Here is a 24,127-nt window from a genome sequence, read left to right on the forward strand (position 1 = left end):
AGTCCAACTCTATATAATAGATGCGATGATGGCTGGTATTTCCAAATCATGTTGACAGAATGGCAAAAGGCAGGATAAAGGTATGATATTGGTCGATATACTAGCATATCGGCTTAGGCTCCTTCACTTTGGGAGTACCTTCTTTGATTTCTAGATTATGGTAGCGTCTACATGCCTCATTTCATACGGTCTGAAAGAGTCCTATACTCTCACAGTTGTCCACATGAATAATGATGCACTGGTCCTTCAGTACCTCGATTACTCGGCCGATAAACTGTCAGGCTCTGCCGGGAGCGGTGTTGACGGTGACGACACGGTATGGAACTTTGGGAGATGTCATGATGGCGGGTGGTAGAAGAAACGGATGGCGTGAATTTGTCTCAAGAAATACGGAGTACATCTGCTAACTGTTGTGCTTTTAAGTGGAGAGCATGTCCTTTCTACTCCGATGGCGACATCCCAGGATCTCAACGTGGGGAAACGTGCCGGACTTCATCCGAACTCCCACTTCACCCCACAAACCTCGATTGACGGCAATAGGTGAGTCAAGTTAAAGATAAATTTCGAATCCATGGTATTCCGCGCATCCTGCATCTAATTCTTATCGATCCATTTGACACACCTCGCCACTATGTCCAAAATCGCATCCACTTTCTCGCGTAGGTGACCTGTCCCTTGCATTTCACATGCATCTCCCATTGACATAGTGCAGGCCTCGTGCGCTTTCACCCCAAGTCCAATCTATCGAAGATCTTGATTGGTGAACCTATAGATCACACGATCGATGTGGGATTGGCTGTTTATCAGGGGAAGGAGGTCACTGTCCGGCCATTTTCAGGGACGTCAGTTCTCAACCCGGGGCAGAAGGTTGAGTCGACCGAAACGATCGGACGGATTCTATCGCCATTGTCGCAGAGTGAAGTTGGGTCCATTCGCTGCATTGGTCTTAACGTGAGTTTCACTAGCCAGTGCTACGCAGCAGCAGGACACCCCCCACTGATCATTAAAATAATAATAATAGTATGCGTCGCATGCGGAGGAGATGAAGCTAGCTATTCCAAACCTTCCAACCTTGTTCATTAAGCCGTCGACAGCTCTCGCCGATCCTTGGCCCGCTCCTACTATTCTCCCCAGGATCACGCAGGTCGACAGCACCGGGGACTATGAGTCGGAGATGGTGATTGTGATTGGTCGCGACGCAAAAGATGTCAGCGAGGAGGAAGCTCTAGATTACGTCCTTGGATATACAGCTGCGAACGATGTCTCCAGTCGGACATCGCAGATGAATCAAAGCCAGTGGTGCTTCTCCAAGGGATTCGATACTGCTTGTCCGATTGGTAAGTCATGACAATCGCCTGTTTCCTGGGTGAATGCTGACATGACGAAAACGCGCTAGGTCCGGTCCTTGTTTCCGCTGCACTGATGCCCGATGCCTGCCAATTTCAGATCCGCGGGCTAAAGAATGGAAAGGTCCTTCAGAACTGCCCTCTTACGTATGAAACTACCCTTGTTGATAGGCACAATGCTACTGAAAACTGACCATATCGAACAGCGATCTGATCTTCAATGTGCCTAAATTAGTTAGCTTCCTGTCGCAAGGTACGACCTTGCCTGCCGGAACCATTATCTTGACCGGTACTCCTCCAGGTGTGGGAGCAGCGAAGATCCCGAAGGAGTTCCTACAAGCGGGAGACGAGTTTGCGGTCGAGTTAAGCCCGTATGTTGGAACTCTCATTAACAAGATCGAGAACCAAATATGAGAGATATTAGTAGAGGCCGTGTTTTGATTGGAGCGACGTCTATTATGTGGGATATAGAGTAGTACGGCATGACTCGTGTATAGCTAGTCGCTGACTCGACTTCTGATATGAAATTGCCCAATATGATTCGTGACCATGATTCGTGACCACTTCAGCACAAGCAAGAACATGCTTTGAGAGTCAGTCACACCTCTCAGACCAAAGCCAAACTGATTTGCGATCTCCACAGTTCCCCACAAACTGGCTTACAAAACCAAACACCGAAGGGGGGAGGCGGCAGATCATGTGCAGATGACGCAATTAATCATAATAAGTTTCGTTAATATTAATTATTGAAAACGCGTGAGCTGCTGATTGTAGCCGTACTGAATTTCCAGTCGCTTATATACGAATCGAGTCGAGGAATTATTATATATATTAAAGCTGAGCCTTTACACTTAGTACTTAGTACGTTAGTACATGCACATACTTGCATACCTACCTACAGCCTACATACATCTGCACGATGCAACTCACACGTCGGCATGGGCATTGGTATGAATTTATCCAGAACGGAGTAAATCTAGTCCGTAAACCTGACGATGGTAGGTTCTACAATAGAGATAGCATCAATCATCAATACTGGCAAAAGTCAGAAAGTGTACTATCTAGATTGCCGATAACTTCATCCACTGCAATGCCGAGAGACCGGCCTAAACTTCCTATTTCGGGTAGCCTGATTGCTTGCTTTCCCGATAGAGACCACAGGCTCCCCGTTCCGAGCCTTGGCGGACCCATGTTCATCCGACCTGTGTCCTGTTCCCGATAGGTTCATATCAGATGGTAAAACTTGGTGGGTAATAGGATCGTAGTGGCTTTATATGGGAGCTATATAAGTGATTTAGGTAGCCATCAAAATCATTTTTCCTTCTTGGTTGGTATGTTTGGTTTCACCCTTCTTGTGTCTCCTGAATGCATGGATTTATCCACTTGACCTCATATTTTGCACTTTCTTACATACTCTGTAGTACAGTCTAATATCCCACAGCCACTATGTACCCAATCTATGTCTATTCTAACCCACGCCAACGCCGTCCTACCGGACCAAACAATCCGTTGTTTACTCGATCGCTGGACGCCATGCCCGCCCCATAAAATGCAGGATGAGTGTTGGAATTACCCGGACGCCCACGATGAGAGCGCAGCCAACGCCAGAACTGGCGGCTACCACGACATTTTCGAACATGGGTGGAAACCTAACCCGCCATTAGCACTGGACACTCCGACCTCAACACAACAAGTTGTGGGCCCGACTCACCAGGAGGGACCCAGGAAGCCCCAGATTTGCTGGACAAACGTGATGATGATGAACACCCCAACGCTAGCGGCTTCTTGGGGATAACAATCCACCGCATAGTGATAAGCACTGTGGCTACCACTTGGTTGCCTCCAGTCCCAATAGCAATGCCAACGATGGGGGCAACGTTCCAGTGGCCTTGCTTGACCTCTTAGGTGCAGACACAGGAAACAGTTAGGCCCACAATTGATAGGGCGGAGCCTATGTAGCTGAGCCAGAGGTGATATTCAGCCTCTGGCCTTCCTTGGATCTTTTTGGCACGCCGGTTTATCCAAACGTCAGGTAATGTGCCCCCAACCGCTCGCCAATGAGAGATACTATAATTGGGCCTACAAAAATTGAAGTCCAGTCCCAGCTGCTCTGTATTCAGTCCGAATTTTTCCAGGAGAAGCTGGGGCACTTCCACAGTCGTCAACACGTTGCTCAGAGAGAAGGCCATAGCGTACGCTGCGCCTGGAATGATAACAGGAGGATACATAACCATTGTCAGCGGTTTGATAAACTCGAACCAGGAGAATGGTGCGGATTAATGCGTTGAAACAACCCATATTTCCTCATCCAGATATATTGGTTTGGATCGACATTACTGCCGATATACCAGGTTTCTGGTCTGAAGAAGAGATACTGAATGATCTGGACCTTATTCACGTAGTCGCAGCGAGGAATGTCTCAGCAAAGCGTAACCATTCTAATGCGGGGGGTATAGATGAGGAAGAACTGACTATTGCGAGAACCCAATAGATCCACACGTACCCAGCGCGGCACGCGACGAGTCCGAAGATGAATGGTCCGCATGGGACCTCTAGAGTGACCAACAAAGTCCATACACCAATGTACCGTGCGCGATCTTTCTTAAAATACGTCTCCGTCACCACAGCACTCCCAATAGATCGCATCATCGTATCAGCTCCAATCTGTTCGTAATAGGGTGATCTCGTATCTTACCGGAGGCTGGGGAGATAAAGAATACTTGTTAGGCTCTACAAGCGGCAATCGATGCGTAAAGGTTGCTTTTAGCGTATCCGACATTACACAAAAGACTGCATATCAAGGAAATAAGGAAGATAGGTCGGCGGCCATATCCGTTAGACAAAGTTCTCCAAAGCAACGGAGCACCACCGAAAATGAGATTGACTATGAAGGGCTCAACTTACGTTGAATAGGCAGAGATGATGCCAGCCGCAGTAAAAGTTCCCATGCATGCGTGAAACGCTACTAAGATGAGGTTGGCCAGTTTCTAAGAGGCCAATATTATAGGTCAGCAATAGAAATCCAATGGCTCATGATATATTTATTGTTGTGAAACATCAACCTTCCACGAGAGCCAGTTGTAGGGATCTGTAGAGTCCATGCTCGAGATAGAATCAAGCTCAGTGTGCCATGATGCTCCGATGTGATTTTGGAATACGCGAGGCCACGATATTGGCGTAATTCATAGGCATCCCAGTCTCCGTGCCCTCTATAAAGTCAATGCGAGCCTTCCCTGACTGAGAAGCATCCGAGTCATCGTCAACCTGTCCAGACCTCTGCCTCTCAATGGGTGCAAGCATATTCTGAACAGAACCCTAGTGAATGGACTGGGTTAGAAAAAAGCAGTGGCGTTAATTCTCAATGTTTTCGTCACCTTGTATACTGCTATTTGTTGAACAACAAAGTCTGGAGGGTGGAGGGGGAGCAGGCGAAGAAGGCTCAACGCGATTCATCAGGAGGATAAGATATTATTTTCCCATGGAGTACTCCATATGCACACAAATCTCTCTATGTGATTAAAGGATGGACCAGGCCCACGTGGACTAGACGGCAAAGGCAGTTGGCCTATCTTGGCCTATCATGCACCCTGGAGTGACTCTCACACCAGAGTATTTCCAGACATTGACGGAGTCGAGTCACCACAGGCTAGAGTTGGGAGGAATTGCCATACAGAATACGGAGTACGGATTATGGGTGCATGCAGCGGTTCTCCACGGCATCGTTCGAGTCACGAGAGTTGGGATGCCTTTTTATTTCTGGCGTAGTTCAGCGCTAGTCATTGGGCGAACGAGAACCTGGACTCGGAAGTTCCTCATCCTCGGGAGAATGCCGATAGCATCCAAACCAACTCTGCACTTCTTTTCGCAGCGAGGCTTATCCGCTTGGAGGTGGAAAGGTAGGGATGGCAGATTCGACTGGCCAAGGGTACCGAAGAAGCAATTACCTGCCGGAGTGACCAAGCAATTTGGCAACCTAAGGCTTATGTGGCAACAAATTCAGGTGATTTAATCACATCTGACTATGCTATATTAATTTCAGATGTATACTAGGCTAAGTTATAGAAGGAGGGGCTGTAGCCCCTCCCAGTGAAATAAGGAAATGCATACAATGCATGGGAGAGATTCGGTGCGGTACAGGCTGCCTAAGAGGCGGAAATTCGACGCCCAGAGAAGAAAACCGAGTATGTCAGGGTTTGCCGGGTGGTAAGCTTGTCATCAGAGTATTTCTCCATGCCAGAAACATACTTTCGAGACTGCGCTGTTCACAATGGAGCCCAGAAGTTTCTTACAGAAAACTGCGCCAAATCCCCAAACGAGGCTGCTTCCAGGATGTGTGAAAGACTCTGCAACTCGCTGACACACCACTGCCAGAAGTGCCAGTGGCCCCTGTTTCAGGGAAGCAATATCTGGGAGCCAGAGCGCATTGACTCGTTCAATACAGTTGAAGGATACGAAGAAATCCCATTTAATAGTATCCAGAAGATACGCGTATCCAAATGGTGCCAGCTGGCCTCCTATGTATTGCCACTAAATACTTGAGCATTAGCGAGGGCTCTGTTGGGTTGAACACGGCAGGTGTAAAAGCCGCACTCGATGCTCTGAACGACAAGGTGAGACATTCTGTCTCTCATCCAGCCAAAAGAAGAGGAAGATCAAATACTAATCGCAGAGACACCAGAAATCCACTTCTCAATTTCTTCTTGAGCTAACCCAGAAAGACATTTGCTGGGTTCTGTCTGATTCCTCGCGGACATAGTGCCTAGTCTATTATCATCTTCGTCGCTGTGGTATGCGCACCTGCCAGTGCTTGGATCCTCTTGAGATCTATTAAGTACAAACTCATCAGCCAAGACCCTGGCAAAGTCTGTGTTTGGTAGCCAAATCTTAACTGTTGGGGTGAGGAGGGGGTAGAAATAGGCAACTAGCTATATCCCTTAATCTTTAAGGAATTATAAGACCTTCCAAGACCCATTCTTATGGCTGTAGAACAGAGTCCACTGAGGTAGAAAATGAACGGTAGCGAGTATATATAATTTGATTTAATAGTTGTCTGCGACAGCTGTTTATGCTACATAGGTCCTTGCCGTCTATGAAATTGGTATCTGTGGCATGTACGTACATAGTATTGTGAAATATTTACTAAGGGAGTTATAAAACAATTTATTATCCCATCCAAATCTCCATTCTATACGAGAAACTCAAAGCAATTCAAAAACGACAACAGACAATGCAATGAAATGCAGCAAATCTGATAGAAAAGAAGGGGGTATCTCGAGGCAATCTGATGCACAATGAGAAAAGGCTCAAAGGAAAGCAATATGCAAGGGAACGAGCGAAGGAGATTAAGGAAACGCGCTGGATGGTATGCAAACTCAACAATGGCTGTGCAGCAACAAAAGCTTTTCACGAGTCGCCGTCCGCTTCTCTCATCTTCATGACGGCCTTGGTAATGGCGGTTGCAATGTCTCTCAGCATGTCACGCATCACGGATTCGGATTTCGTAGCCGGTAACTGCTGCTTCAAATCCCGATCCCCAAATAATGGAGCCAGTCCGCCCCAGAAATTGCCAAATGCGAGATCCACCGACTTGTCGACGGTGCTCATTTGATTTTGAGATAGCTCGGGGCCGTTCTCTTGCTCTGGAGTTTGGCTTTCGGAAGGATGACTGCGAGGGGTGTGACGCAGGCGTCGTACGGGCCGATCATTCCCCGTGTCATCATTGTCCCGAGGTCTTTTGTTGTTGGTATTGGCGTTCTGAGCGTCGGGTAGGCGGCTCTGAGTGGGACTCAAATCATCCGCGGCAGTCGGGTTTTCACGACTTCCAATAGGCGGATGTATAGCCACCGCTGCAGCATGGAATCTCTGACCAACCCTATCCAAAGCTGTGATGGGGTTAGTGGCTCGTCCTGGCCGGTCACTATGTGGTGACCGAGACCGCTGCCGGGAAGTAGCAATCTCATCACGACGAGGTAACCGGGACCGGGACCCAGAATGGGAATGGGAGTGAGATGGGGGCGAAGGATGAATATTGTTCCTGAGTGGACAGCAACGAAGGTGGAATTCCATCTGGGATTCACCCCAGTGTAATGGCAAATCTTCCATCTCCTCCGAGGAAGGCAAGCTTCGGACCCAATTGGCGACCCGCTGAATCTTAGTGCTTTGCGGGACTTCGGGGGTACGGCCCACAGGAACCATTCGATATTGATGTGTATTCGGGGTGAGAGTTTCCCTGATCATCTGGAAGTTGGGAGGGCACAAATTTTGCATACGCTTCAGGACCGCCGCATTTTTCTTCTCCAGGGAATTTTTGGGGGCTATGCCTTCCTGCTCCAGCCATAAATCTAGCTTATCGGCCACCTGCTCATTTTCGATATCACACGGTCGGTGATCCTTGCGATACGCATAATCCTCGAAAGCTTCCCAAAATTGCGTCCGTTTCGCGATCATGGTCTCCATACGTCGCCGACAAGACTGCCAAGAGTAGCGGCGACCGGTGTCCTCCTCAAGAGCCGTCGAAATCCGAATCCAGAAACTTTTGGGGTACGCTTTAGCATTGCAATGACCCATTGCATCTCGACAGATTTCGACCAGCCGAACCTGCTCGGTGAGATTCAATTTGAGACCACGGCCATAATAGGGACGTGAGACGACGGGGGAACCCTCCGTGAGATCGGGGAGTTGGGAGGCGGCAAGTGGAAGAGGATTGGACTTTGAGGGGGAGGTCTCGTGAGATTGCGGTGTGGGATCGGGCCATGTATCATCACGGCCTGGCGGACAGCGGCTGGTCGGCCATTGTGTGGAGTGGCGGAAGGAGGAAAAAGGTTGGCTCATAGTGGAGTAGATGCATGGAATTAGAGGCGATGGAGATCCATTGATAGACTGGACTCCGTGATAGCCGACCGGAATCGATTGACGGATGAATTGATGATAGGAGAGGGGAGTGAAGAGGGAAAAAAATGAGAGAGAAAATGGTAGGAATTCGCCTCTTCCAATGGTTCGCGGCGCGTGCGCGTAGGGCACGTGATTTGGGCAGCAGCCAGGCGTGTCTCGACTCAAGAAACACTGAGCATGACGGGTTCAGCGAGAGAGAATAAAGCCTTTCGAAGCTCAAACCAGGACGCTCGTCTCCCCGCTAAGGAGTTCTCAATACAGAGTGTTAGGGCTTACCTGTTCTTTGTTGGGAGCCTTGATCATCTAACGGTGGAGAGAGTTACATAAGTCCTATGGAGCCGCGGCCCTAGAAAAATATGTTTCTAGCACTTTTTAAGCTTAGACTAGAGGGACTCAGTTTGCTTATCTGCCAACACTAAGCGTCTTCTGTGGCTAGATTACTCAGCACATTCAACCGGTTTTGGTGATGGCATAGTATTTCCCTGATGTTTTCATGTCCACTACTGTCAACCAATTGGGGCGAGCCAGGACTTTTATATCTTCGTAGTGCCAGCTCATGAGTTATCGACAATAAGGGTCGAGGGCTAAATTTCTCAAAGGTCTAATTATTCCGGAACAATATTCCATTCTTCAGGAGGTCGGTTCGCTGGGTTTTGTCAACCGGCTGAGCGTCGCTTCCCAAACGATCTTTTCCTGCTTGAGTTTAATGATGTAACATGACTCAGTGAAGAGGCTGGCCGCTTCGATTGCTTCAGAGAAAATATATCACCATATTTCTCTGCCACCAAGAGTTCTAACAGTTCTTGAACTGGTAGAAGAGTCAAGGAACAGTCCAACAAAATATCGCCTGGTATTCCCCAGTCAAGCAGTTCATCACCATTCCAGATTTGTTGGAGTTGACGGATAGCATCTGAGCAACAATCGTCCAAGTAACTAGACCAAGACCCTTCCGACTAAAAAAGTAGCTATTTATAATTTTTTTCGCCGGAATAATATCCAGCTGTATCTAGAAATTAAGACCTTGATATCTTTGGGAAACATACTCTCACTGGCAACAGAGTTTAGTATATTGAAGATCTCGCAGGTACTACTGTCATGTAGAGAAGCCAGGCTGGGTATGATTAACTCAATTATAATCTTATGCGTCGTTCAAAAACATCGTGAAAATAGCGGCTGGTTTGTAATATTATTCTTAATCCCAACTACTTTACATATACATTATTACTAGAAATATTCTTAATTATAGTTTAGAATTATTTTATTGATCTAAAAATGTATTTTTTTTTTCCATGTGGTGTAGATAGTGACCTTGGTAACGGAGACATTAACATAACTCTCTATCTGCAGGCGAATCCAATTCCCGCCAGTCCGGGCATAGAGAGTATTCTAGACTATACCAGTGACTGCATCTATAAAATCCAGGATTGAAGTTGTCGCAACGGTCAACATACTATATTGCTAAATGGCTGTGTACATGCATAGATTCCCTCCGTATCGACTATCAGACAGAGCTAGGGCTTTGGTCTAGTTGGATGGTAGAGCTGTAGCAAGGTAAACATTTCTACTAAACAATTTAAGTTATACTTAATATATTTAAAGTACATACGACCATAGGGTGTGGAAAATAGGGCTTCCCGTCCGCTCAGCCGTACTCAAACCACACGCCGGTCAGTTAGTAGTTGGGTGGGTGACCACCAGCGAATCCTGACTGTTGTATGTTTTTGCTTACCTTTTATTTCAGTCATGAATGAAACTCAATACCTCTCTCTCTCTTTTGGATAGATAGGTTTGACTAAATTCCTACAATAGGGGACTCTGCTTAAACGGTGGGTGGAAGAGTTGGGTCCCAACTATATCATAATATACTGTACACTGCACAACCTTTAATTATCTTCGGGAAGAAAACTTTGGAGATCGTTACTTCCGTTACCCACATTTTAACGTTAATCGACAGCTTCTAGAATATCTGGTTCTGGTTAAGTCCTTCAGAAATAGGGTTGGAACCAGCAAAGGGCTCCGTTGAATGTCATAGAGATAATTTGCCACCGAGAGGGGTAGCTTAAATTGTCCGATAGGCGCATCTGCCTTGCTTCGGAAATCCTGTATTAGGATCTCACAGTCATGTTCAAGTCGGACTATGAAAGAGAATTCAGGTTTATTTGAATTACAATGAATATGATCATTGTACCGTACTCTGGACCGACAACCGTCAGACAACTGCCCGTCGGTTCATGCTTGACCTGCGATGCACGGAACCATGAGGTATATATATCTTTTGCATGTGCTAAAGAAGGACCGCATTGACATCTTGTAACCAGAATTGCTCATGTTCCTATCAGTGTGACCACCTGAAGTCTTGTACTCCTTGCTGTTCAGGAAGAGTGTTTTCCCAGTGTAAATGCACCTGTACTACCAAGGGCGACATTACTAGCGAGTCGATTGGCACAGGAAAACAATCTAGGGTGAAATGCCAGAAACTTGAGCGGAAACTGGCAGATATCAAACCAGCCCGTTGCGTTGCATGTTCAACTAGTCTAACAGACCACGGTACTGGCCGTTCGTTCAATCATGGCATTATCTTGTTTATGAGCTAATACAACGCCGACAGAGAGTGGTATCAGCCCATCGCCCTCCAATTTAACCACTTCCATGGTTACAGAAAACGTTTTACAGCGTTTAATTGATGCGTACAGCCCTAAGATGGAAAACGGCGAGATACAGTTCACTGTACTTCCACAGGTTGCATCGTTAAAACATACATCGCCCTTGATATGCGAAGCACTTCATGCTGCGTCGCTCCTGATCATCGGTCGATTTGACTCTAATGGAGGCCTCGTGTCAGCAGGATACCAACACTATAACAAGGCTATTAGGCTACTAGGCAGATCACTGCCTCAGCTCAACGAACAACTCTCACTGGAAGCACTTACGGTAACCTACCTTTTCGGGGTCATTGAAGTTAGTACATGATTTCTTCCTAGTTCGCCTATTAACTGTGTTAACATTAATCCACTACTGGATGGTGCAGATGTCAACTTCGTCTTATAAGACACTCCTTAAGCATGCGGGTTGGGCTCTTCGCCTATTCCAACGTCGATCGCCGCAGCGCCATCAAACGGGGCTTGGGAAATCACTATTCTTAGAAGTACGAATATATTGGGTCAGGCTCGCTTATGTAGCACCGTAAATTCTTTTCTTAATTGTAACCAGAGAGTCTAACTTTGGCTGATTGACAGGTAACCTTTGCAATTCTTCGTCGCCGTCATACGTTTTTAGGCACGAAGGAATGGTTAACAGTACCATGGGTTAACGACGAAAGGCACAAGGATATTTTACAACAGCTCCTAGATATTGCATCCCGAATACCTTCCTTCCTTGCGGAGTTGGATTATATTATGTCAATGGTCAGCGAGAACTGTCTTTCACCGCTGGAGATACAGTCTCAACAGGAGAAACTCAGCGGAAGGGCAGCCAATATTTTCAAGCAGCTAGACGTTTGGAAGGAATCTGTTGTCTCTGCCTACTCATCCGGAAGTATCACGGAGTCTCCAACACCATATAGGGACGATTTTCCAATGTTTCAATGCCATAATCCCGACATGGGGATCGTGTTCGCAACACATTATGAGTATCACGACGTTCTTCTTGCCATCGCGATGTGCTACTATTGGGCACTACTCTTGGTAATATCGGAACCCACGCCGGTTCCTCTTCGCTCCTTGAAGCCGCGTGAACGATATGCCATTGCCTGCAATATATGTCGCAGTACCCGCTACTTTATTTATACCGCTCCACGGAATTTGATTTATCGGTTGCTGTTTCCTTTGCTCATGGCTCATGGCACCTTTGTTCCGGGTTCTGTGGAGATGGAGTTTGTGCAGGATGTGAGTAAATACATCCAGAGGCATTTCAGGACTACTATTTTCAACTCAATGATGGGCGCTTCTTCTAATGTCGACTACCGGGAACTGAGTAAACTATTCTAGAACAAGTCTAATCTAAACATTCCTGTCTTCATCATCCCTGAAAGACTTCGTCGGAAGGGAAAGTGATTCTGGGTCCGGCAGCTCTACTTTCTCCCTCTCCTCGAGTAATGACCATCTTCTATCTCCCTCCCTCCGTTAGACGGCTTCGCAGATAGAGAATTAGCTGGACTTATTATCAGGTAATCACAACAGTGCTAACCAACGTATTCAACTGCCGACCCCCGATATTGTAGTTCTACATAAAAGGTTATATTTCAGTCCCCTATATCCCAACACGCAGTTAATTATTTAGCATTACATTATATAGGTGGATCTGGTATACCAATATATATATATAGACCTTTGTGCAAAATAAAGAAGCAACACTCTTAAATACATCGTATATAATAATATACTCTGTAATTTATAGTACTGTAATAGCTACTATATTAGGCTATCTAAAATTTAGTATATAGGCTCCTACACGTACCTGTTTTTCTATAATCTCGTAAATTTCCTGTTTTAGAACCCGCTGCTTTAGTGAGGGTACTCAGGGGCTTGCTCAGTGAGTATTTCCTATCACGGCTGACTGCTCAGTGAGCACTCAGTGAGCGCTCAGTCAGTACTTAGTGATCAGTCACGTGAGCCCTGATCTACTCACCCCCTTTATTTTGCACGGGTAGTTCGACGGCTATGTCGGATGAACAGCCCTCAAGATTGCCCAGGTCATCAAACTACCATACACAATGACGCAAATAGAAAGTTGATGGAGAGTAATTAAGCTCCATGTGACGATAACAAGGTGGAGTGTACATTTAGGGCAACTTTAAGATAAAGATGGTTTCCAACAAAGCTATAAAGGCAGGTCAACTCCTCCCTTCAGGGCAGTTAATACTATGGAGGCAAGATCCTATTAGCTATTTCTATTTCCTCTAATCTTCTTACTTTGCTTTCTTTAATTATCTTATATCTATTAATCTTCTGCAAGCGTTTCTTTTGCTGCTCGCTGACAAGACAATGGGAAAAAGAAGTTTCTTCCAGGATAAAGATATAAAAAGAAAGCACTACAAGCAACAGGCAGTAAATAGCTATATTTCAAAAGCTTACCAAGAGGAAGATGCTATAAGAAAAAAGCATGACCAGACTAATAAAATAAAAAAGCTATATCAGGATTACATGACCTCTTACCTGGAGTAAGTTGTCTCTAGAAGAATAATCTTATTACATAGTGTCAGGATTCGGGTTCTGCCTCCCTCCACCGCCTGTAGATAGTTTAGTTCTGACCTCGCGTCGCCCTGTTTACAAGTTCTTCAAGCGATGTCTTCGTCAAAATAGAATCCAGTTGTTCCACCATGCTCACGCCGTGACACATAGGTCTACTAGTATCAATGCACCAGGTTTATAATAGAAGAAGAATACAAGCCACCTGGATATGAGATAAAGCCTGGCTGCCTAGCTCCAGATATTGTTATTATTTGTTGAGAATCTCGGGGAAGAAGCTATGTCGTGAGGTGCTAGGATAGCGGTGACTGGATAGTATATTGAACTATCAGTGCGATCTAGTATCGCATGGTGAGTATATTTTGTCTATCTAGGAGAGGAAGCGTAGATAAACGCTTCCTTATGTCTACGTGTCCTTTAGCCCCTTGCGTGTGATATGTCAGATGGCTTCAGGACTAGGATACCCGAAGGTGCCTTAGGCATCCTGGTTTTCAACATTATTAAAGATTTTATCCAATCTTATATCCACACTGTCAAAGGCACAGGACAGCTCAGTAAAAATAAAACAGCTACAGTAAGGACTGCCTTGTCATGTGCTGAATAATTCTTTAGTAGCTTTAAGAAGGTAATAGGCAGCAAGATTGTGCAAGATAATTATTTGGAGATTTATTTAGTATACAGATCCTATTTACCTGAGAGCCAGTGTACTAATTTAGTTGAAGTGGATTAAAAAAATCTTGACAGAAGAGGGTAAAGTTAAGGATATTAAAAAACAAAAGTTTAATTTTACTAGGGATGATTTCATTGATCTTGTATCATTAATATAGACCTGTAATAGCCCTGTATTAATGCATGGACTTCTCAAGGTATTTATTCTACTTGCACTACAAGTTTTTCTATTCACAGGAGCAAGAATTGGTGCTTTTATTCTGGATATAAAATACAGGAATAAAAGAGGCCTCTAATATAAGGTAAGGTCCTTTTTCTACAGGTATTCTCTTTCTAACTATCCATAGCATATCAAGCTAGTGCTGTTCTGTAGTCCGAATTGTGACAACCTTGGAAGGTAGGCTGGCGGATCAACCAGTAATAGCTAAAAAAGAATTAGAATCCAAACTATATAGTATAAGTATAATTAAAATAACATGCATGTTTTTCTTGCCGCATTAAATGCATTGTTACTAATTAGCTTATTAGATTTAGTATCAGTATTTGTGACTATAATAGACTGTAGTTTGCATCTAGTATCCTGCTTCTTGTTATTGCCCTTATACATGGGGCTATCTTTGGCATCAGTTCATTAGATAACTTGATTCAATTTGACCTTTGTGATGGGTAGACCACTGAGGTTCTGCTATACTGGAACACAGATATTTTGAACAAGCCAGTCTTTAGAAATATTACTGCCAAAGGCCTATAAGATATGCCCCTTAATAAAGAGAGGTTTTGTTCCTTTCTCTGTTTACTTCTTACTACAGCTGGTTACCCTAAGTACACTACTATCCACAATATCTATTGTCACTGGGCAAGAAGATTGAAGGTATATTATACTTTGGATCAGCTCCACTGCAAATTAAGAGCTAAAATATCTTACAGCAAGACATGGCTCCGCATCTGTATCCCAAATATATACTTATCGGTCCGAGTCAACCTACCCAGAACACTATTAGGCGCACTGTTTATCAATAGATACCGTTAGTAATATTCTAGACAAGGAGGAGGAGACATATTATATAATATACTTCCAGGGCTATAGATAATTTCAGGAAGTCAGGCTCCCCACCAAGCTACCTGCAGAGATGGAAGATACTATTCTAGCACAGCTTAAGCTTGTTAAGGCTAGGGACTGTATCTAAAAATTCCTCTTTATAAGAGATATTACAGAAGCTTATCTTGCGCAATCAGACTATAGGAAGCTACTTTGCCATATTCAACTTTCCAAACTCTATTGCTACCAATCTAAGTAGTTCTAAGAAAGGAGAGATTGGCAGATTCTTAACAGAGGAAGGAACAACCCAGAATGCCCTAAGAATAATATATATACGCGTGCATTGGCCCTTATTATGCTGGAATTAGACTACTTGGCAGCAGCTTTATCCACCTCAGAGCTACTCTCCTTTGATAAAAGACTGCTCTTTGTAGAACAGTTATTAACACAGTGCTGCTGTGATTACAACATAATCTATCTCCCCAACAAAGCCCCGACCAGCGACGGGAAATACCCAGTGAATAATTACCAGGTAGATATTTAGAAGTAAGCACTGAAGTTGACTATAGATTGGAATTAATTGCTAACTATCACAGATTTAAGCGTAGTAAAAGAAGCGCTTACATCTATGGCTGTACTTGTAGGGACATGGCTGGACGCCTGCATGTTAGCAAGTTAGATTTATAGTATTATTACAAGTGTATAACTTGGTGTTTACAAACAAAGTAGCGCGACCATTGCAGTTACTATCTGCAATTATGGAGTGATTGCCACTGTAAAGTTGTTGTTTATTATTATACTGTTATTCGCCCTGGCTACTACTCTTGTTGCCTGTGGAATCAAGAGCTCCCAGCCAAGGAGAGGTTGAAATATTGGTTGTATAGTGCGAACTTGAGGAGGCATGTGGAACAAAAATATATTAAGAAGACAAAATAGCCAACAACTAATCCTATTTGTGGCTGCTCCCAGTCTTTTCTATTAGAGCAAGATTTTTGGTACTATCTACACAATGTACACAGTCTGACTAATGGAATTTGGAAGCCCAGGAAGTCAACTTTGAAAAAAAAAAGAGATACCAAAACAGAACCAGCCTGTGTAGAGGAGAAAACCTAAGAACTAATACTAAAGAAACTCTAATTCTAACACTATTAACCCCCAAATCAGCACCTGCAGACAGCTGGTTCTCTTGAATGGTCCATGTTAACCAAGATGCATGCCTTGGTCTCAGAGCCAGCTATTTTCACCTGTGAACATCCATGTCCTCCCTCCTACTCCAGCAGTAGTACACCAGACAGCCTGGTTAGTAAGAGCAGCACAGCTGATATTTCAGCCCCCTCTTCTTCTTTGAGTTCTCTCTGTACGACTCCTGGTCTTGAACTTATTGATCCCAGAATCCTTGATCTGCTTTGTCCAGGGAATGATGGCCCGCCTCCCATCGACGGGACACGTGATGAGTCCGGGTCGGCTGCCTGCGCTGACTCTGGCGATACGGGCATCCACGAGGGACTAACAGATAACCAGACCATCCTCCAGTTTGATGCACTCCATATTAACAGTCATCGACTTGGGCACAAAAGGTCCGCGGTCACTGTAGATACAACACCTACAAATACCGCTGCAGCTCACGGTGAAGCCTATTCAAGCTGTCACAACCAAGATTCAGGAAATAAACCATCTGATTATTCCCTCGCGGACAGTGTTCAGGGTGCGCTATTCATCAAAGATCCCCATCAAACTTTATCCACCTCTAAGGGGCGTATAACCCAAGCAAAAGCCAGAGCTGAGCAGACAGGGGGTGTAGACAAGTGCCACAGGAAGAGGCAGTATTTGTTTATACCAGTAGAAAGAAGAACCCTACAGGTAATTGCGGTGAATTTATTAGCAGGCTAAACTCTTGAGGCGTTGATCCACGCTGACTGGGCTTTGTCCTCTCTACTTGCAAGCTCCATAGTGACCAAATGAGTGCGTCTCAGCGAAAATTCCTCCAATCAGTCGAAATTCTTGTGTTCCATGATGCGACTCTATAAGTGGTGGAATACTGAATTTTAACAATATGTGCCTATTTCTGCCTCAATGCTCACTGTAAGCCTACTGGTTATCAGTCACCTCAATATTAACCATTTATCTAAACAACTAGAATCTGTCTACTCGTTTAACGAGACGGGTGACGGGTCTTGATCACGTGGCTTAAAATGGTTGACGCATTTGGTGTCAGGCTGCAAGCTGAATGCCGACATAGTCTCACCGGTGATTCAACTAAAAATGGTGTTTTAAGGTCCCGATATAATAATATTTTGAAGGGGGGCATAACTGGAATGGCCACCCTTCCTGATGATATTATATTTGAACTGTACAAAGCCCTCGACAATATTAATGAGTGCCTTCACCTCAGTCGGTGCTGCCGACTTTTGTATTCATTCTTCGATGCACATCAGCTGACCATTATGAAATGCGTGATTGTTCGTGATTTCTACCGTATAGATTTGATTGTAGTCGTTGAATGCCCATTGCTCATTAACCCCCGATCAGGTCCAATCGGACCTTCACTAGTACGATATCCAGTTGTGCCACTTTATAGATGCTTACTGGACATGGTCATCTCAGCATCTACCAACCCGTCACTACTATGTTGAATCTAGATTTTCATCCTCTACCCTCAGAGTTTCTAGTGTACTTGAATGCAGACATGTTGAGCGATCGACAGGTTTGGGATATTGTAGTTCGCTGGCAAGGGCTAATATTTTTGCAAGAACGTATCGGAGTCCTTTCATACACCAGTCCTACTGCCAATCTCCCATTTGTGATTTACACGAGTATGAGCATCTCCCGGAGGGACCGATTCGACTGCAAAAGCTCTTACAGCAACATCCGGACCTGAATGTGCATGAGGAATTCTCAAACGCTGGTCTAGTGAAGGCTGCGGATAGCACCGAAGGCCCATCATAGTCTCACAAACGGGGCGAAGCAGTCTTCTATATGGCGTTGACCGCTCATTGGCTAATATGCGAGGCGCTGCAGTTCGCTAAAATTTGCCATTATCCGCGCCGGACGGAAGAAAACATGGCATGGGACAAGATACAATAGATACACTGTATCACAATCGGAAGTCACTGCTAGAAGCCCATATCTTGGAAGTATATGATTTTGTCGACGATTACCTGATGACACAACTGCAATGTGCGAAACTCGAAACATTTACCCAGTGGGTGGGGGCGAAGTATGTCTTTGGCCGAACAACACCACCGAGTTTGGCTGGATCCGTTTTCACGATATGCGTGTTGCGTCGACTTCGGCCGATGTGATCGAGCTTTTAATTTTTACGTGCCACTGGAAACAGGCTTCCAAAAGGAAGCTGGCTTGGGACCCCGAGAAGAAATCCGACTATCTAAAACAATGTCTATTCTTCGCTTACGGGTTTCCTGGGCGGGTTGGGATGGTTGATTCAAGGGAATCTCCCGACACAAGCTATACTGTTGAACTGATGCTGCAGAGGTATCCTGCAATACCTGGTCAATATTGGCACAAGATTTGGAGGGACTACCGCCACAACAAATGGAAAACGGACGCACGATGGAAAGTTCTATCGTGGAAATTTTCAGAACAAGAAATTGTAAACCGTCATTTGGAGCTTTCCGGACAAGCTGTCATGGCCTTCTTGCAACAGTAATGCTCCTCTGCTTCGCCACCTTTGCCCATCCTAGCACGATATTTTACCTTACTTCACCGTTCCCACTATGCTGTATTCGTCGTTCTGACTTTACTCAACTTTCACTTGAATTCCAGTTCAACTTCGTTTCACTACATACCTTAAGTATTCTGCCACAGCTCATCATGTATGGAACACCGACTGGCTCTGTCAGGCCATTTGCAGTTGGCCATGCTCCGCCAAACGCGCCTGGGACATGGCAATATTCAGGGGATAGGAATCCACCCTGTACGGTGCGGCAATGCGTACAAGGCTCAACCAACCTTATGAGAGGTACCACGACGAATAGGATAATTATTACTTATAAAGAAGAAATATTAGTATCTTGTATACTTAATCACCAACTGCCAGACCTGTCAGCTTCAAATACCAGCAAATAAAAGCAGCAAATCAAGACTTACAAGCCTCTTAATATAGAGGATGCTAACCAGAAGGTTATAAAGCAGCAAGAGTATGAGCGCCGGGCAGAGGTCAAGCGGGTGAGACAAACACGCGCTTTAAAGGGAATTATATGCCAGAGAACATGTCGGGGAGGGAAAGTACATGAAGCACCTAGAAAGGTGCTTGAAGATGCCGCAGATAGCCTATATTTTGTTTATTCTACTGGTGCTCGTATATAATGGATAGAAATAGCTTCAAATTTTGCGTTGGCCTGACATCTTCCGTTGGCCTGGGACGTACCCTACCGCGAAATGCGCGTGGCACGGCTCCAAATATATTGTGATTGCAGGAAGTATAAAGTAACCCCTAACCGACTGGGAAATGGGTAGCTAAACCCCTTGAAGTCTGCCATAGCCCAGTATGGGGATAGATAGGTTCATGAATTGTAGTTGTTAATGGGTGTTGATTCCACTAATACCTAAGCCAAACTCGGCCAACTAAGTACAAAGGGACTAAAAAAGAGTGATGTTTCCCCTGTAGCCAATTCTGATTCCTCCTCTTATATGCCTTTGGAAAGCCTTTCAAACCAGAGTGTCTAATACCCTAGCACCAGTGCTTTCCATCCTTTGTGCAATAGCATGCATCACCAGAACAGTAACCCTTGCCTCCGGAACACTATTAAAGGATCAAAGTTAGGTAGCTAATATAAAAAGTCTTGATAGGATTGACCTACTTTGCAGCATTTGTGAAGGTCGTCCAGAGTCCCATCCCCGGCACAGTAGTGAGCGGGTTGGTCTCGCTCCTCGAGGGATGGCATCGCGTATGCTAGACCAAGGATAATGGGGAGGATGGTGACAGAGAACTTCATGGTAATGGTTTGTTGATTGAGGTACGAATATTTGGGATTTGAACTTTGGTTGTAGAATTCTGAATGGGGGTTTGATTGAGTGATTGATATCTAAGTAACGAGGGATTTGACGCTGAATTTATATCTTTGCCCAAAGGTTGCTGACGTTGGATTGTCTGAGTTGTGTTGCTGTGTATGATACTGAGACTAGGCAGAGGGACGCAGAGGTTCACGAAAAGACATTCATTGATTGAATAGTGAAGATGGGTATGCAACAGGAGCTGTACATGATTGTCGAAGATCAACGCTCGTATAATCTTATGCCAAGTATATACTGTACTAGGTAACTATATAAATAATAACCCTTCTTAAGTTCTTTCAATAGGTTGGTTATTTTTATGAGTCCGTTCCTTTCTATCTTATATCCAATTATTCGTACTTGGCTGTCCGTCGATCATTCTTGATCATGTATGTCAGACACGGTTCTTCCACAATGATTAGCTAATAAATATCAGAGCGCGCCGTAGAAACAATCTGGGCATAGATCATCGCAATTTTCCTTAGGCGTTCTATGCAGGCGTATGACTACCACTACTTCTGTTGGACGCCTAATGTAGTTGTTTTGTTCCTGTGAAGATGTGGGCACCAATTACAACCCAGCCAAACATCCTTTGAGATAATATGGTACCTTTGAGATTTAGTGGTGATTATCTGCAGTAAATATAATCGATGGTAGCCCATCTACTTACAGCAATAATTCCAGAGTAATTGTTGACTTTCAGATATACCGTTCATGAGCTATGGATCAAGATGATGTGGAACGAAAGGTCTAGTTAACTAAACTAAGCAGAAACGAAGTCATATTTATGTACAGATCAGTTCGGAGTCGCCGATAGAGCTCATTGCTACTCAGGCGATGATCATGCCGTTCATCAGGCATCTCATAGCTGAATATGGGCCTCTCAGCTGAGGTGTTTCTCCAGTTAGAACCGTAGCTTGAATGATCGTAGCTTTGATGGCTGTATTAAGTATAGTGGCTGTTTCGGAGGTGTGGCGATTACTTCGTAGTGGCGATTTCAGGTTGACAGTAATGGACCATATGAGCTACACGAAGAGTATAATACATATACTACAGTAAACAAAAAGTACTACTTGGCCCTAATAAGCAGTCCCAAGACCATTCCAAGCCCAGCTGTTTTTAAGCATACCCTCGCTAAATTCATCTAATTTATCAATGATTACGACGTCTGTTCCTAGTGGTGGGACCTCAGTTATAGTGCCTTATAAGGATCACCAGTAGGTGTTTCATACCCAGATAATTCTGGTGTGGCACTGCGCCGAGAACTCTTCTCTGTTAATCGGGCCTCCACCTGTTTGTCCATCTCTTCTCAGTTTCCTCTTTTTATAGGCATCATGCCAACGACATCGCCACTCCTCTGCAACTCGCTGCATTACCGAGCGTTTATTGTTCGCAAACCAGATACCCATTCTTTCTTGGAGGTCAAATCAAGCCAATAGGTTAGCTAGATTGATGATGCGTTCTTGTATGTATGGAGTACCTATTCCTCTTTTAGTCTGCTGGACTGACGACCGCTATGGGATATACAGACACAATATTCCCGTTACTCTTCACCCTCTGTGACCCATCCAAGAGTATCTATCAATCATCGGTCATCTTCTTCAGAAGGGCCCTGCGTTATACAAGAACAAGGCACACGCCATCATATTGTAGCCGACGAGATGGACAACACAGCAGTATGCTTTCATCCACTCTCTACAATAACAAGCGCCGCCTAGAGCAACCAAACTGTCGCAGTTCCATCCTGGGAGGATTCCTGAGCGTTGTACTCTCCACGACAAGCAGGTTCCTCACACATGAATACACCTCCACCCACTTCCCCTATTCCGTCCATCGGTGTACAGCTCCTGCTAATATTTCTCCAAGACAGGCATCCATCACCTGTAATTGTCTCTGGGTATCCCCGCGGCATTGCGTGGTGAGGGTTGAGCGAGCGCAGAAAGCGATTCCGACTCCTGCTTCTGCCCGCAGCACGTGGCATTAGCCACAGCGACCTACGGCGACATATCGAAGGAGCGAAGACTAACGCAGGCAATGAGCTAATTGTCCCACATGGTCTTCTCAATTGATGACACTATCGTCAATGAGACACCCTTAGCTCAGAAATTGCACTGGATTGTAGCACGATCAGCTGAGGCCATCGGCTAGGATGTCACCAGCGAGAAGTGTAGCTATCATTCAAAATGGTGTCAGATACAATGTCATTCTCACTCTGATTGAGATGGAGATATTCAGAGATGAAGCTCCGATATGGTGTACAATGTCGTTATGATTGTCACAGGCTGAACCTGTAACATACTATATAGGGCGCTAGATGCGACTGATTTTCGATCAGTCGTCTTGTACCTTTTTATATGGTAAGTGGTTTTATCTCTACTTGCGCAGAGACAACCAAACCATCACAATGATATTCACGTACAGATTCTGGCTGGGAATGGCGACCTGCTTGCATTGAGTCACCATACTGTTTGTGTTTGAGCTGCAAGGAGCCAAGGCTCGTATTGAGTTCTGCCACTCAACAACCAAAAAAACATCTAGTTTATAGTTAAATTATGTTGATAGAAGAGCTGCATCAAATAATCAAATTGATATCTTATAAAGATACCTAGGAAGAGGAGAGTTGTACACAAAGAGATCGTAGGGTTTAGGGCACAGGGCTAGGGCCAGCCATATCAGCATCTACATGTCCAAGCCAAAATATGAACTGTTTCTGCCGCATTCTTTCTTTGATGCATCTAAATTGCCACTCAAACCTGTCCCTACCAATTGTTACTTTCTTCCTGTTCCATCCTCCAATATAGATCACATCCTCCCCCACCTTACATGACATGTCACCAATGGTGTCCGCCAATTGCAACAGCCACTCACATATTCCCAGCACCGCTAGCGCCATCCATGAGACACAACGCATATCTAGCCGTCCATCATATTTATGATTCCAGGATCTTGTTTGTTGTGTATTAAGGGGGGAGAACAAAGAAAACAAAAAAAAAAAAGAAAAGAGATAACGAAACAAATTAAACCCCGCAAGTAGCCTTGTCTCATGCCGCGCCACCATAGATATCATCCATGTCGTAGCCTGCATGTCCATGGGGAAAATACATTCCCGAGATACTAAATGGATCGTCCTCCATCGCAACATGGTCCAGAGTCGCACCGCATCCGTTCGAACCGATAGACGACGCCACCCCGGTCGAGTCACCCATAAAGCTGTTGGCCTGGTCTTCATGCTTGATGGTGCCGTATGTGGACGAAAAATTATTCGTCGACGGGTTCGAGTCCTCAACTTTGGGAGTGACAGGTTCGGTGGTAGTAGTAGATGCAGATGCAGTGACAGTCGACTCACTGATGATCTCCAAGTCCGGGATATGACCGGTCGCGACGACACCTCCTATTCCCGATAGGATTTGTGCCGCTTCCGTCTTGATTTTGGTATCTTCCTCGGGCGTCTCGTCATCCAGGAATATTGCATCCATGATACTCATTCCCCCACCATTGGCAGAGCGGCGACCGCTGCCGCGTCTCGTAGGCGACGACAGGGCCGTCCGACCGGCGTCTTTGCCTCTGCCTGACGACGCTGACGACACCTTGGTCACGCCTCGAGGTCCACGTGGAGTTCGTGGTGTCGATGCACCCGATCGAGCACTGCGAGGGATGTCTGTGATGCCGCGGTTGCGAGCTTCAGTTCGCAGGTCTTCAGCGAGTTTTCGATAACGACGGAATCGGCCTTCGATGGAGTCGTAGGTGGCTCCTTGGCCGAAGTATGTCGCCATAGCTTGGTACTCTAGCTGGAAAAATATTAGTTGGGTTGGAAGGAATCCAGGAGAGATGAGCACATTACCTTCACGGCAGGATGGGCAGCGATCAACGCCGCGATGAGGCGATCCGTCGATTCGGGGTTCTTCCAGTTCACCATTATGACAAAGAAGAGAGAAATACTATGAGCAAGTATAGAGAGGTAGGACAGAAACAGACTGAGAAGT

At 45.2% G+C, this 24,127-nt stretch overlaps 7 protein-coding genes across 7 annotated transcripts; 3 read left to right on the forward strand and 4 right to left on the reverse strand.

Moving 5' to 3' along the window:
• Nucleotides 1-631: 631 nt before the first annotated feature.
• ATNIH1004_010395 (fumarylacetoacetate hydrolase family protein) lies at nt 632-1,760 on the forward strand (the record flags this gene model as incomplete). The annotated part of the gene is made up of 5 exons (XM_033574970.1): nt 632-659; nt 713-951; nt 1,022-1,337; nt 1,397-1,493; nt 1,553-1,760. 5 exons carry the CDS (start codon nt 632-634, stop codon nt 1,758-1,760), a joined length of 888 nt encoding a protein of 295 aa, XP_033422988.1.
• A 1,099-nt stretch (nt 1,761-2,859) lies between these two features.
• Nucleotides 2,860-3,580, reverse strand: ATNIH1004_010396 (uncharacterized protein; the record flags this gene model as incomplete). Its single annotated transcript, XM_033574971.1, has 3 exons — nt 2,860-2,995; nt 3,058-3,127; nt 3,430-3,580. The coding sequence occupies 3 exons, from the start codon at nt 3,578-3,580 to the stop codon at nt 2,860-2,862; spliced, it is 357 nt and encodes a 118-aa protein (XP_033422989.1).
• An 886-nt stretch (nt 3,581-4,466) lies between these two features.
• Nucleotides 4,467-5,965, reverse strand: ATNIH1004_010397 (uncharacterized protein; the record flags this gene model as incomplete). The annotated part of the gene is made up of 3 exons (XM_033574972.1): nt 4,467-4,661; nt 5,592-5,873; nt 5,915-5,965. 3 exons carry the CDS (start codon nt 5,963-5,965, stop codon nt 4,467-4,469), a joined length of 528 nt encoding a protein of 175 aa, XP_033422990.1.
• A 784-nt stretch (nt 5,966-6,749) lies between these two features.
• ATNIH1004_010398 (uncharacterized protein) lies at nt 6,750-8,177 on the reverse strand (the record flags this gene model as incomplete). The annotated part of the gene is made up of 1 exon (XM_033574973.1): nt 6,750-8,177. The coding sequence occupies one exon, from the start codon at nt 8,175-8,177 to the stop codon at nt 6,750-6,752; it is 1,428 nt and encodes a 475-aa protein (XP_033422991.1).
• A 2,709-nt stretch (nt 8,178-10,886) lies between these two features.
• Nucleotides 10,887-12,223, forward strand: ATNIH1004_010399 (uncharacterized protein; the record flags this gene model as incomplete). Its single annotated transcript, XM_033574974.1, has 3 exons — nt 10,887-11,195; nt 11,266-11,382; nt 11,474-12,223. The coding sequence occupies 3 exons, from the start codon at nt 10,887-10,889 to the stop codon at nt 12,221-12,223; spliced, it is 1,176 nt and encodes a 391-aa protein (XP_033422992.1).
• A 6,083-nt stretch (nt 12,224-18,306) lies between these two features.
• On the forward strand, nt 18,307-18,798 carry ATNIH1004_010400 (uncharacterized protein; the record flags this gene model as incomplete). The annotated part of the gene is made up of 1 exon (XM_033574975.1): nt 18,307-18,798. One exon carries the CDS (start codon nt 18,307-18,309, stop codon nt 18,796-18,798), a length of 492 nt encoding a protein of 163 aa, XP_033422993.1.
• Nucleotides 18,799-23,185: 4,387 nt separating this feature from the next.
• ATNIH1004_010401 (uncharacterized protein) lies at nt 23,186-24,060 on the reverse strand (the record flags this gene model as incomplete). The annotated part of the gene is made up of 2 exons (XM_033574976.1): nt 23,186-23,932; nt 23,986-24,060. 2 exons carry the CDS (start codon nt 24,058-24,060, stop codon nt 23,186-23,188), a joined length of 822 nt encoding a protein of 273 aa, XP_033422994.1.
• Nucleotides 24,061-24,127: the final 67 nt, after the last annotated feature.

This window comes from Aspergillus tanneri (assembly GCF_003426965.1).
Source record: "Aspergillus tanneri strain NIH1004 chromosome Unknown AapTan_5_pilon_pilon_pilon, whole genome shotgun sequence".
Taxonomy (NCBI): domain Eukaryota; kingdom Fungi; phylum Ascomycota; class Eurotiomycetes; order Eurotiales; family Aspergillaceae; genus Aspergillus; species Aspergillus tanneri.